Source organism: Pungitius pungitius, chromosome 4 (assembly GCF_949316345.1).
Source record: "Pungitius pungitius chromosome 4, fPunPun2.1, whole genome shotgun sequence".
Classification (NCBI taxonomy): domain Eukaryota; kingdom Metazoa; phylum Chordata; class Actinopteri; order Perciformes; family Gasterosteidae; genus Pungitius; species Pungitius pungitius.
Window position 1 is genome coordinate 350,560 of NC_084903.1, and position 14,892 is coordinate 365,451.

Sequence of the window (14,892 nt, forward strand, 5' to 3'; positions counted from 1 at the left end):
CATTTCAAATGCTCCTCCCTATCGTTTGTTTTTGCCAGTACATCCATGAAGTTGTTTGTGTGTTTGAAGTCCACTGTACGGTTTCAACGTGTCACTGTGTGTGTTTATGTCAGGTTCCATTGGTGACTGCATACTGGAGTGTCTTCCGTGCTGCTGTAATCCCGTTTTGCAGATCAGTCACAGCGACAGCGTTGATAACTGGAACTTTTCCAGTCAAAAGACCAGCGCCGAGGCGGCCGAATCAGGGCACGCCAGCCGGGTTCCTGTGTGATAAAGGCCCAGTAGTATTTGGATCACACTGAGGCGGTGAGGATCTGCTCTGCTTTGACTTTTTCATTTTCCTTTTCCACCCACACACTCTTCTTGTAGTTAAAACTACATCCACCATTTCAGTAGTTTTCTATCTGCACCATTTTGCAGAGTCACATGGCGTGATCACATGAATGTATTATGTCATCATTTAGTTTCTATATTGCTAACAACCAAACTGTCATGCTGCCATGCTGTTGCTCCCTCATGAATTACTTTAAAAAGTTCAAGGTAACGCGAGTGAGGAGCCCTCAGTCGTCGTTGGGTTAAAACACCCAGAAGGCCTCTGAGTCTGCAGCGATGCTCTGCTGAACCTTGACAGGCAGGTGAGTGAGATGCAGACTGAAGAGTTCCAGAGGGATCGGGCCCCCAGCCGGCCAAGGTTAATACAGATGTCAGGGGGGGGGGCTATACAGGAGGAAACGTACAGGTCGATCAAAATAAAGAGCTCTTGTGTGCACAACATTTCAATCCAGCGTAAGAGGCGACCCACAAAGGATGAAGGGATCAAACTAATGGGCATGAATCATGTCTACAGAAAACATTTTCTATTCAATGTGAATATCTTCGAGGCTAAAACGCCATGCAGAAGCTGTACAACGGCCCATGCATTTTGCAATTTTATATGAATATTTATGCAGTTATTTAATCAATATCTAAAATTAGAATTCCAATTAATATAAATTTCACAGATTGCAGCTATATTTTAGAAAATTGTGGCTCAATTGCTGTCTTCATTATTAAAGATTTAACTTTTAGAAAGTTCTAAAAACTGGTTTGAGTATTTGAATGGCGTGTAATTCAGAAGCCCTCACAAGGTAAGGTACCACTGCTGTTAGATATTCACCTGTTATGGGAATTCCTACAAATAATATATCAGATAATGCATCTTTGAATGCACAGTGGAGTACCAGCGTGGAGGAGCGATTCCTGCTATGCAGCCAGAGCATCAACGTGTGTCCCCTGCTGGAACAATTACTTCCAACAACAGTATTCAGAGGCCACAGGGGGCCACTACATATCATTTCCCTAGTAATTGTGAGTCATTGCACTGCAGTGGACTCACTTTACAGAAACCTTCTGAATCACACCCCCCCCCCCCCTCCATTGTCCTGTCACTTGTCCAATCCTCCACACCACCTCTTTAGCATTTTGTCAAAATCCATTTATTTCCTCCGCAGATCTACTAATTAGAAAACTGGCTTGCGGTGGGAATACGTCTTTATTGCTGTCATCATCAATATCGCCGTCCTTATCTGGGTCACTGCGCACAGATTGGCTGCGTGACGAATGGAGTTGAAATTTCCCCTTTTTGTTGGGAGCCTTTCGTGTTTCTAATGCAGGTCCACAATGTGCATACTGGAGAGTGTAAACAGTTTACAGGTCTCTTTTTTCCCCACAAACACCTTGGAAAGAAAAGCTAGAGATGCAGAAATAGAAAATAATCGAAAGATAGCGGTTAGCCCGTCTTCTGGGGACTGAAGACTATTCAATATCCCAGTTGAAAAGGAAAGCCTTGGGGATCAGGCTCTGTGGGTTCAGCTACTTTGCAGAAACACTACTTACACAGAAGATTATACTTTCTCAACTTATCACACGGAAGGACATATCTCTGATCCAATGGCGTTTTGGCATTCCAGGTCAGTGCATTTGCTAGTGTGACTGCGGGGAAGAAAATGCATGGGATTTCATAATGAGTTTAGGTGTAGCTTCCCTTTTTCTTTCAACAACCTCATCTCGTCACGAATGCGCTCGCCTTGTCGTCTTCGCACCAGAGAGCGGATGCAGAAGCCCTCGGCCCCCGACTGGCGGTCCTTGTGTTGCGTACAGCGCCCCTCGGCTGGACGCAGTCCGGGGATTATCGTGGATAGAATGAGACGGAGCATCTCCGGCGTGCAACGTGTAGTCGCGTTGTCTTTGAGAGGCGGACGTGGGTGAGTCACACAAATACTCCACAGTGAATACACTTTTAAAAGCAATTTGAAAAAAAGAGCCTTTTCTGTGTATGATTGGATTTTCGCTCAAGAGGCCCGTGTTGCAGCAGTTGAAAAACAATGCTGGAATACCGAGAAGCAATCTTCCTGAAAAACACAACAGTTTCTTTATTTTAAATACACACTCAGCAGAAGCTTTCATGTTTCATCGGAGACGGAGTCAGAAGGAATGCACGGGAATAAAGTACTGAGCGTGTTGATAAGCATTAAATACAGTACGGCTGTAGCAGGAGCTGCAGATCCATGTTGTAGATCTTAATGAAATGTCCCAGTGAAGTGGAGGCTACTCAAGCTGTAGAAGAAGATGCTTTTTGTTGGTGCAATAAAAGAAACGTCTCAAGTAAAAAGATATTTCATCAATACATCTGTTTAACTATGAACATGTAAACAAAGCTGAAATGTAACAGGGTCCATCTACACTCTCACCCCCCCCCCCCCCCTTTACTTATGTGGTTCTATGAGCCGTGTGTCGCTGAAGCTTCAACTGTGGATTACGTCGACAAACCGGCAAAATACAATAATTTACTTTTCTTGCTTCCCCCGCTCTCTCTTAGGCTCAGTTTCAGGTTTAGTCAAAAACAAAAGCCGTAATTTTTTTTTTTAAAGCGTGTTAACATTAACTTAAAATAGAAAATATAACGTTAAATGAAATGTGCACGTGGACCAAACTGACTCTTAACTAAAAACTACTGGTGTCAAACTAATTTCAGTTCATGGGCCACATATAATCTCATTATATTATATTTCTGAATACAGCTGCTTCAAAAAAGTTTCCCCATCATTGGCTTTTTTTAAGTGCACTAAACCCACATAAACTCATCATTAATCATTTTGTTTTCCTAATGAAGACCTGATCCTTAATGACAGATAATGTTATATTTTCATTTTTATTCTGTGCACTGTATTCTAATCTTTTTTGATTTGATTTGAGTGTTTTTATAACCATGACGTCGTCGTGTGTCCTTCAGGCTGCATATTTGCATTTCGTTGAATCGTCACTATGAAACGTCATCCATCAATAACCTGGATTCATTTTCATACCAAATAGCATGTGAACAACGAGGATATTTCCATGCTGATCTTTGGACTTTTCAATGCTGTGTTAAGAGTGTCGAGCTCTCACACAAAGAGAAAGAAAAGCATCGTAAAGTCGAGCTGACGAATATCGATGTGGCCACTTGGCTGCAATGCAGGCGACGACCTGCCAATCTTGCTCATGCATCCTGGGAAACACGGACCACAGCCGTCCCCTAAAGACACAGCAGGTCAGCGCACAAAACGCACTGAACACGTGCCGCTAAGCTTTCTCAGAGATTTAGATGAACACAAGATTTAGTCAAATTGACACATCTTTATAAGACAGGACAAAATGGAAAAGGAGATCGTCTGATTGTTTGAAGACATTTTCTTAAGAGAGTCACATTAATACAAAGATCTATCATGGAATACCAGTATTTTATATACTGCAGTTGTTATACCACATTTTTATATTCTGTAACATGTGTACATATGCCAACTTTGCTTCAAAAAGTGTTCAGTTAGTTCATCGAAGAAAACAAGAAACAAAAAAATCTTTTTAAACAATATTCAACTCACCATGAAAGGATTACAAGACCCTGCAAATGCTCACGGCCGGTGTGATGATGTCTTTAAGCGTTTATCTTTACCACAGGGGAATACACAAGAGCTCAAAGCTTTGGGTGAGTCGTTGGATTCGATGCTGCCTTTCATATAAAATACTTGAAATAACTGAATATTCATTAATGATTTACATAGTCCCGAGGGGAACAGAGACAAATTGTGATTCTGTGAGAATTCATATCAGAGTAACGAGGAAGTGATGTGAAGAGCTCCACTCCAAAATGTTGTATATCCAGATACAACATTAAATGAAATCGTTGCCTGAGTTTTATCATTCAGAAATCGACAGAATCCACCGTGTAAAAATGAACTCTTATTCACTTATTGTCGAACAAATCATAAGAAGCCATTTCATTTGGTTTTAGTTGGGTTTTTTTGCCGTTAAGCTTTTTCGGGGATTGTGTTTCTACATTTTGGAAAACAACTCTTCAGAATTTCCAGTTCATTAAATACTGTAATAATCAAAAATATGGAGGGCGAAATAGCACACAGTTAGCTGATCCACTTCAGTGATTATTACTGAACACAAGTGTCAACCTGCTTCAGTGGTTCCTCCGGTTCGTATCGGAGGAGGGTTGTTTTTTTATTTCAAAGCAACAGACAGCGTGCGGAGCCTCATCATTGCGAAACATGCAAAGGCCTCGAGTGCGAGGAAGAGGAGAGATGCTGCGGGTCATGTACAGTGGATCAGAACCAATCAGAACAGTCAAATGAAACGGTTTGTTGTGCTAAATGGAACGCTGCGTTTCTTTTCTCAATCCTGTGAAGAGATTTTGTGATCATTTTGGTAGCTTAAATGTTTGGAACCGACCTTTTGTTCATCGGGGAAATGTTCTATACATTTGGGTGGGACGATCAATACAACTCTTGGGTCTGTACAGTAAATATGAAGCTACACCCTACAGCCGGTCAGCTGTAGAGGTGCTGCGAGGTGGGATTATTTCCCCTTTTGATGGAGCGAGGCCATTTCCCTGTTTCTAGTGCGAATGCTAAGTGACACCACTGTAGCCGCCAATGGATCTGACGGATGTGGGATTCTATATCCTCCAATTACTCTCAGCTGAAATGCTTCTGTTGTCACTTATTCCTTCGCATTATGGATTTTCTTGGGTTGTGTGTGTTATGCGTGTGGAAAAGCACAAAGGTGTCTCAAAGCGCATGTACGTGTCGGAGGGGTGAGGGTTCGATATTACAGAGCAACGCATTGCTCTCGGCGTAAATAAGCAAATGAACTGGAAAGTGAACATGAGGCTTAATCACCTTTTTTTGGAAAAGTGTTGATGGCGTCTCAGCGATTGGGTGGCGGCTGACTTCTGGCGCTGTTTTCCCCTTCACCACAAAGGAGAAACCAGTACTTCCCAGGAGAAACGTCCTCTTGATTAGGATGGAAACAAATACCATAGCTTTTTACTTCACCCAGATCACAGTCAGAAAAACTAAACAAAATACCAACCCAAAAAAATAAGTTAACATAATTTTGACACATAGAATTTACAATATGTACATTTCTTTTTTTTTAAATTAAAATAGATTTGTTGGTTGTCTGATTGGGTAGGCCCTCACGCTTCTTTAATATCATTGATCCAGTGTTATCCTGCCGAGGCAGAGTTCCCATTAAAAGCTCAGCGTCGGCCAATCAGAGCGCAGGTAAGGCTACAGTTGTCAAGTCCCTGTCGGTGACGTCTTCAGACAGGGCCGAGCCCGTCGCATCACAAATGGTAGATCCCTTCAGCATCTTGACAAAAAGAAATAAATATAAAATATATGCAATATTTCTATATATATCAATAAAACCAAACCCAGGATAGATTTTTAACTCTGATGAGTTCTCTCAATAATATAATCAAACTCTGGTCATTTTTCTATTGCCAGTCCACTGTACTTCCCTTTTTGTGTATTTTTGCAATTTTGAAAAAAAAAAAAAGTCTTCTTCAAACCTGTACATCGTATACGCAAGTAAACAAAATGTAAAAGTGCGTGTTTTGTTTTTTTGAATACATTATATCCACTATATCCAAAAGTGTTGCAGGCACTTAAGTCCTTCCCAAACATTGTAGGTGTTTTTCGACAGTGGAGCAGGTTGGTTTGGTTATTCCTGGGTTTGCGTTGGTCCTTCTGTCAGCGTGTCTCTGTCGTTCTGTTTGACTGGCGAAGGAACGGGGCCCCCCGGGGCCACTGCTAGCCCAGGATGTCCAGGTAGACCGGCGTGGCTTTCCCCATGGCAAACAGGACCTTCTGGATGTCCTTAATGTTCAGCCGTTGCTGCGGTTCCCTCTGCCAGCAGCCCAGCATGATGTCGTACACCTCTTTAGGACAAATCCGTGGCCTGTCCAGAACCCGGCCCTGGGTTATGCACTCAATAACCTGCAGAGGGGAAGGGGGCAGTGGAGTGAGACAGAGGCTTTTCACAGGCTGATTGCTTTGGTCTGGCCATAATGAGAAAAAGGTGACACTGAGCAGACTGTCCTTTGAGGTTTGAACTAATGAAACTGAGATGAAAGAAATAAACAGCCGGCTTTGACTCCGAAGTTTGTCTAAAATTGAAGAGGAAACACGAGGGTTTGTGCCACAGGACAAAGACAATAACAGCTGGGACGAAGGATGTTTGAGGTGTTGCTAAAAGAGCGGTTGATGATTTGTTGTCGTGACAATGTGACGTGGTTTTTGGTGCAAATTCCAGGTTAGCAGCTAAGGCTAACGGTGCTAGCACGCGTTACCTTAGTGATCCCGCCAGGACAAGCGGAGGTCTTTTTTCCCGGTTAGAACGGTTCCAGTTTGCTTCGTAGGACATTTTATGACACTAAATATGCAATATCGTTTCAGGAGCTCATGTACTTATTTAATCATCTGCTGATTGTGTAATGTGTTCAGCAAGCAGTCTCACAAGCGATCCGTATAAGACCATCTATATACCTTATGTGTGCAAAAGCACTGCTTGCATATTACTTTGCACACTTTCTCTAGGTCAATCAAAGAGCATGTGACACTAATCCCACAGTACAGACATTTATTTCTTGGTGAGCTGCTCCCGAAACCAAAGAGCCTAGATATCCAAATCAGGAGCTTTTAAGTACTGCACTTCTGTGAGTCATGGAATGGGATTTCCCCCAAAACGTCCTGATGATGCAGGATCGCAACCAAATCTGTCCGATCGGCGGGCTTCGTGTCTTCGTGCTTCATCACTTCGTTTACTCCATTTGGTGCCATTAAAAAACAGGAAACGCACCAGAACCGCACCGCAACAATGACTGCTTCTTCCCCTCGGTCCAAATGATCTGGACTTCAGGTCTGAAAGCAGCGTAACATGGACGGGGATCTATTTGGATCTAATTGTTGTCAGTGACAGGAGAACTGAACGAGCATTTCAGAATTGTCAACACATACAGATTTACTCTTCAAACTGAAGTTGGATCAAACATTTTGTTCTTCTCAGTGCTTTAGGTGTGGAATAGGCTCCTTAGGTTTTGATATTGGGGCGTTGTGCAATTTGATGCTCTTGCAAGCTACAGCAACGGTACAACATGTTTGTTAAACTATTGCTATTTAAGTCTAATTGTTCCAGCAAGAAACTACAACAAACCTAATTTGTTATAAGGATTTGAATGGCAACAACGTACTTATCTGTATATTGTTCTTTTTTATTTTTTTTTGCTTGTATGAGTATATTATTGTATTTTATTTTATTTTTTTTCTGTCTAATTCTGATTCTGTACAGTAAAAAAAATAATGCAGGGTATCACAAAACCAAAAAGGGTTCCACGTGTTGCCTCTGAGTGAAGCACTGCTTCCTCTCTATTGATTCATTCTTGTTCTGGTCACTTGCAGACAGGCTGCCTTCAAGCACCACTTTCTGCAGGAATTCCCACAACCAAAAATTACAGACAGCTAGTATCAAAAGCTGCACAGGTACATGGCAACAGCAGCTGGTCTGACATATCGTCAAAGAAGGTATTCCTGGTATTATCCACAATGCAACTCAACTGCTGATAGTTTGGTTGGGAGTTTGAGTGTGTTATCATACAACATAACTATCTAATCTGCTAATGTGATGAGTGGTGTCTCTATACTCTATACCTTTAATGATAGCAAACAGCTGATTAAGCATACCGGTTAGCAGCATTTTAATGTATAGCTTTCAGAAACCATGTGTGAAATGTAGGGAATTTATTCAAGGAGAAATTAGACATTTCTGAGGTATTGCATCTATTGTGGATGTTAATTCTTTCTGACTGCTTAAATGCTTTCATTACAGGTTATTTTGGAATTTAAAAGCCCTGTATAGCCACAAAGGATTATTCTGACCTCTGTGTTAGTAATAAGATGCAATCCAACTAATTGCACTAACTATGCAGTCGTAGTGCACTTAGCACCAGTTCTGAACCGACTGAAGGGTGGGCTAATTTAATGAACACGCCCACATTACTCTGAGCACAGCTCTTAGGAAACACTTGTTGAGGGGGGGAGTATGACCACTCTATGAGAACGTTTTGTGCTTTGGAAAATAGGAGTGTTGAAAAGTGTAAGATCGGAATAGGATTTCCAAAAGGAAAGTAACATTTTAACAGAATATTAAGAGCAGTGTTGATGCATTGTATTGCAGTCATATGTACTGATACGAGCATGCATGCTAACACTGACATTTGACAGAAGTTGTCTTTAATGACAGCTGTAAATTTACATTGTTTTCCACTGTAGGAGAGGGTAACTCTAACCCTACCTGCTATCAGTTGGAGAATGAGGCCAGGTATTGCACATTGCTGCCCTAATAAGATCCAGATAAAAGGGCTTTTTGCAGCAGAAAGTTAAAATAAGATCATATTTTTTTGCACCAGTGATTATTGAGCTGGTGATGAATGCAGCACAATGCCAGTCCCACAACTTGCTAAGCAACTCCGAGGGACAGATAAGGGGGCCATAGTGCTGGGTCACTACTGAAATGAAAACGTTGACCATCCTTGACCCTTTAGTTGCAGAAGTATATCAGCAAAATGTTTACATGGTCCCTTATTTCTAAAGTAGCTTCAGAGCTGTTAAAGGTGAAGCCACATGGCGTTTTTCTTTTTTAAATGAATCATTGTATACACATTACTTGAAACCTATTGAAACATCTCAATCTCCTCAACAATTTAACAAACTTTTGTGGGTTTCAACCATGTTTTGCGGCATTGCAGTTGTTGTTTTTTTCCAAATAAAAAAGCAAAGAAAAGTGTTCAGCGTATAGAGCCGAGTTGGGGATGAGGATCTTTGAAGTTCCCACCTTACCCTTTATCATTCATCATTTATCATCATCACTGATACTCATTCCTAATAGTTGCTGTAATGCATTATTCTGTAATATGATGGATCGATCTGAATAACAAGTACAGTATCCAATAATAATGTGAGGCTTTGGGGACAGAGGATGTTGCATGTGTACAGACTGTAAAGCACTCTGAGGCAAATTTGTAATTTGCGATTTTGGGCTTTACAAAATAAAATGAATTGAATTAAATATCCCATTCTACCTCTACCTGAAGACCAAGTTTCAATACAGAAAAAGCTTGTGGATTTTCAGAATACGACGCTGGTCTCATTAGATTGTCTCACAGTTTAGTTTGTATGTTTTAATCAGCTGAGTGTTTCAGAGGATCTCTAAAATCTTTCAGCCCAAGACACTCATAAAAGAAGAACATATTGATGTTTCAATTGAGATACATGTAAGTGCATTGCATGCCAGTTTATTCTTTTAGGTAAAGTTAATTTTCTCAGCATGGTCACTTTACAAGATTAATCCTAATTAAATTGTATTGATTGAAAGCACAGCCTCCAATGAATAACAAAACTAATCTTGGGTGTTATGTAATGCTGCATCTTGTCTAATGGGAAAGCCGCATCAATTTATCACCTCGTTGGGTTTGGGCTGTAGTCTCAGAGAGAGAAAAGAAGTATTCATTTAAATCCGCTATTTTGATTCCTACCTAGAAAACAACTCAATTAATATGTTTTGGGGTGATTTGAAATGCAGGAGAGGACAAGCATTGGAACTTTTAATCTGTGTGTGGCCTGCAGTGTGTGTGTACATTTACACAGTGTATGTATTCATTTAAATGCCCCACGCTCTTTGTACCTCGTTGTTACCCAGCTGAAACCAAGGCTGCTTCCCATAGGTGAAGATCTCCCACAAGATGACTCCAAAGCTCCATACGTCGCTTTCCGTGGAGAACTTCCTGTACATGATGCTCTCCGGGGGCATCCAGCGAATCGGTAGCATGGTGTGTCCTCCAACCTGACCGGAGGAGAACAAAAAGAAAGGAGATCTTTATTGCAGGTGAAACGTTGTGGCTAAAAAAAAAACAGATTAGAAAATTCAATCATCAACACAACTCCCAGGCGCCGGGGATTAAGGGTCCTTCCATGTGGGGGGGCGGGTTTAACGTCTCATGAATGTCTGCTGTGCAAAACGGGGAAACGTCGACTTCTCTGCCGCCTGCTCTGCATGTGTTGAATTGCGAGATTCTTTAGGTTATGATATTGAACTCCGCCTTTGTTCTTGGGGAAAAGCGTCAAATTGGATGTGTTGTAATCAGCGTTTTGAATAAATCAGTTCAAACCAGAAAACTTCTGAATGCAGTGTCATATAGGTCATATAGGTAAGTGTGAGTGTTTGAACTCTGCATATGCACATGTAACCCCCCCCCCGAGTCATGTGTAGGTGTCAGCTGAGCTAGTGGAGATACCAGCCATGAGCTCTTTAAAGTCTTTACACCCGAAGCAGAGTCTCCCCTGCTCTAAATCCAACGTGGCTGGGTATTAATCGATTAGACAATCATCCATTCATCATCCTCGCTCTCAGCTTCCATTAGCAGGCTTTGTTTTAAAATCTATTTCCCATTCATGTTGGTGACTGTGCTTTAATGAGCTGGACAAGACTGATGTGGCAATGAGAGGAAAGCATGGCAGGCTTCAGGATGCTCGGACAGTATTAATTGCAGAGATGATTGTGGAGCTCGGGAGTCAAGGTACCCTATTGATGGATGGCGTTATTAACATACTGATTTGATCTACTGAGATGTGTCAAAGTGTACAACAGAATATCTGCAAAGTCTACCAACACTCAATCATTCAAAATGATCCTCCCAAAAAAACCTCAATGCAAGTTCCAGCTGTTTATTTTCTTCTTCTTTTGCTGTGCAACGCTAACTACGTGCCTCTGTGAAACCTCAAACTTGGCTGTTTCATAACACTACATAGTAAAGAATTGACAGGATAACACGGAATGTATCGTCCTCAATTTGTGTGATTAAAGACAAGAAAGGAAATCAAGAAACACCGTACACACATTGAGCCCTGAAATCATCATTAGGACATCTTACTGTCGCTGTATTCACCCCCCGCCTGGTTCCTCCGCTCTGCACCTCTGGGTTACAGCACAATCACATTCATTTAATCATATACCCTTCTCCCAACGCCATTTACCAGCTCCAACATCTGTGTGCCTTCAGCTGTGAGCGTTGTGTGACATTTGCAAAATGAAAAAAAAAAAGAATTGACTCAAGGCTTACTAATTACCTCCTAGTTCGGTAGCTCGCTCATCGCACATTTCCTTTGAAAGTCAAACACAATCTCTGCGTGTCGGCTCGACGCAGCAGATGAATCGTCGGGACGTTTTAAAGAAGCAGAAGATTTGTCATTCTGCCAAAAGGCTGTTCCATCCTGGGCATTTATAGAGAACGTCCTCTAGTTTGTGCACTTCATCAAATGGAGTTGCTGAGTGCCTTTTCTCGTCCTTGGTTGAGGCCTACGACCTCCTCTGGTCTTGCACTGGGTCGCCAAGTTATTCATACAAAAAGTATGATGTTAATGTTTGTGCTTTCTAAGTTCCCATATGTATTAGCCAGACACATTAGTGATGGCAAATTCCAAATTTGAAGATAATGCTTAATAAAAGCAAATATTGCAACAGAAACTAATTGAAGCACAAAAACCTGCAGCAAAGCTTGAAAATATAACATTTGAAGAGGCCTAACAACAAGAAACAGCCATTTAAAATGACAAACCTCAGTGATTAATGAATGAATACTTAAGGCTTACTGCATCTACATTATATGGTCCTTTATGGTCCTATGAATTTGGTGCCATATTGGCCCTCGGACCTCCTCAGCGTGACCTTGTTATGTGTGTTTTAAAGTAGCCCAAAACTAAGATTGTAGAGTGTTAACTGCACAAGGGTGTGTGGGCCGTGCTTACATTTGCACACATGGCCTGGAGGACGCCGTGACCGTTAGCGACCAAAATGCCGACAAGAAGGCTAAAGCACACTCCAATAACCTTCAGAATGTCCAACTTTTATTCTTGCATCACTGAAGAACAGTTGATCTCAACAATTCAATAAAACCCAGAAGTGCGCCTTTAACTCTTCTCTCCACTTGAACAAGTGATTATATGTATGTGGAACTAAAAATGAGACCTCAAAAATAGACCTGAAACTTAAGGACTTGAGGTCTTTGTAACAATCCTATTGTGATGGCAAAATGTGGTTATGTTTGTTATTTTCTGTGCTGCGCTGCATCACAGTCCATCTCAGGTGGTAATGTCTCGTTCTCCATGGATCCCAGGCCAGACTTCTGCTTCTCTGTAACTGGCCCTAAAGGACCAGAGGTGGGAGCCCAATGTCCAAGACAGAATCGTTCTTTACCTCCTAAGTTTTAGAACTCCTTCCTGCCAGACTACCTGTGATCCACTACCTGCCTGCAAGGCAGCCAAAGCTGTGGCTCTCTTCCTTTTGTTTTCTGAAAAACACAAGAGTGAGACCTGCTTGGAGTGAGGTTCCTTTCATCTACATCTTAAACAGTGTTCATTCACAGTCCTGGGATGACTCGTGGGGCCGAGGAGGTTTTGCAGCACTCTTTCCCCTCCTTCACCCTTAATCTTATATACTGGGGTTCCACTGCAAACTAATGGCCAAATGAGCATTGACTTATATTCCACCTGGTCTCATTAGAGCTGAATTGCTTTGGTTTTGAACACAACATTATGCCAATAATGATGCCGAGAGCCGGTCGGCCCCGTCGTGTCAAACCTGTGGGTCGAACCCAGCCGTGTGGGCTGAAAGGGAGGTGTAGGAGTTGTTGAGGGGCTGTGTACCATTCTGTCCCCCCTGTGGAGCTTTATAAAGATTAAACAAAATTAATTAAGTTCCTGTTAGTCTAAATGACTTATCTGTGGTCCACCCAGCGTATTGCACGCAAGGCTGAACCTCATCAGATGCATACTAATGATTCAACCTCTGCTGCCGGAGCGAGGGGCACTAAAACGGGCTGACTCTCTGTTCCCAAATGATTGCACGCTATCACCTTGGGTTTTTGTGACGAGGCCATGGCAATTAGCCCGAAACATGGGGGGAAAGAAGAAAAAAAAAGGCTAAACACATAATAAAAATAAAATAATTGCCCTAGTAATTATCCTCATCTTTCTCCGTCAATGTCACATCTTGAAGCCGGCAGTGCTCCGTGGGGAGTGAGGAATCAGTCTGAGGCTTTTTTTTTTTCTTCGTTGCTGTCTAAACTGGATTAGTGCTGTGCCTGTCCCACCGTGGCAGGGGAGTGATTGGATTAACGGCGCGGAGAGCACAGCGGCATGGCAAGGGGATGGATTACTGGGCGGGTTTGGCTCTTCGCTGGGCGCGCCGCGGCCTGCAGGGAGCCCTGGGAGGCCCCAGACATTTTAAAGGGCCCGATAACTATCTAGACACACTCTTTCCCTTTGCTCTAACCCCACTGCTATCTTCGCTCTCCCAGCTCAAACAGCAGTAAACACAAGTTCTCTTTTAGAGGCTATGGTGTCCATTAGGTTTCTACCTGCTGTGCCGCTGCCAAGTGCAGATAAAGTGGTATCTAGTCTGACCAGTGGGTGGTGAAAGTTTCTGTAGGTTTTCAGAAAAACATACACACACACACATGTACACACGCACAAACAAACTGACACCCATTGCAAGCCTGCCGTTTGTCATTAACAATGATAGTATATGTAAGGATATTTGGGGTTGCTGCTGACTTTGTAACTGCGGTGTAGAAATGCGATAGAAATTACAACAAGCCTTTTGTCCTGTTTAATTGTAAGTACATGGATAGGAGCACTTACACGCAAGAATTGGTTCAAATGTCACACTGGTAGATGTTTGGATAGAACAAAAGATTTAGATGTGCCGATAAGCTGGTTTGGCTTATTTTAAAGCTGTTTCTTTATGCTAAGCTAACTAGTTAGCAGCAGGAGCTTTATATTTCCTGAGAGGAGAATCAATCGTCTCATCGAAGTCTGGTCAAGAAAGTTATTAAGCATATTTACAAAGTTTTTAAATAACTCTAAAGAATGCAGAAATACAAGAAATGCAGTATCATTTGAGTCCCTCTAAAGCCAGACTCCCTCCTTCCTGCGCCTCCTTCATTCCTTCATTCCTTAAACGTACTTGCCGATGAGCTAGTGATCCTGTGAGGAAGGAAACAGGGAAGGAAATGGTCCTTGTGGAGAGTCAGAAAAGAGTTTTTTCATCCCGCAGCAGTAATAAACATGTATCATTAGCACCAAGCCGCATAGAGTTTGGAGGAGCCTGTGCTTGATGAATAAAGCAGGAGAGGAGTGTCTGTTTGATCTTTGGAACAGAAGGAACCAGGGGACCATTTTTCCTTAAAGCAAAGCAGTGCAGGTAAGCGGCAGCTTCCTGGCAGAGTCACAAAGAACACAAAGTCCTTGAAACTGAGTCACGGGATTATAACAGTGTTACAGTGTTTGATTAGTCTGGATCTAAAATGAAGATTGTGGCTTCCAAAGTTTTTTTGTGTCCGAGCCAAGTGTTTCCATTGTAATTGTTGTTCTTCCTTTAGCTAAACTGGACCCACGATTGTGTCTCTCAACTCTCAACGTTACACGTTGAAGAACAAAACTCTGCCACTGCTAAACCAAAAGTCTTCTC

General features: G+C 42.1%; 1 protein-coding gene across 5 annotated transcripts in view; it reads right to left on the reverse strand.

Annotated features, from left to right (window-relative positions):
• Nucleotides 1-3,690: 3,690 nt before the first annotated feature.
• Nucleotides 3,691-14,892, reverse strand: part of ntrk3b (neurotrophic tyrosine kinase, receptor, type 3b) — a 123,070-nt gene continuing 111,868 nt past the window's right edge. For all 5 annotated transcript variants that reach the window (XM_037484154.2, XM_037484165.2, XM_037484144.2 and 2 more), the window contains 2 exons: nt 10,051-10,209; nt 3,691-6,308 (listed from right to left, as the gene is read on the reverse strand). In XM_037484154.2, the coding sequence (XP_037340051.2) occupies nt 6,123-6,308; nt 10,051-10,209 (345 nt within the window). In that variant the 3' untranslated portion in view covers nt 3,691-6,122. The remainder of the gene's footprint in view (nt 6,309-10,050; nt 10,210-14,892) is intronic.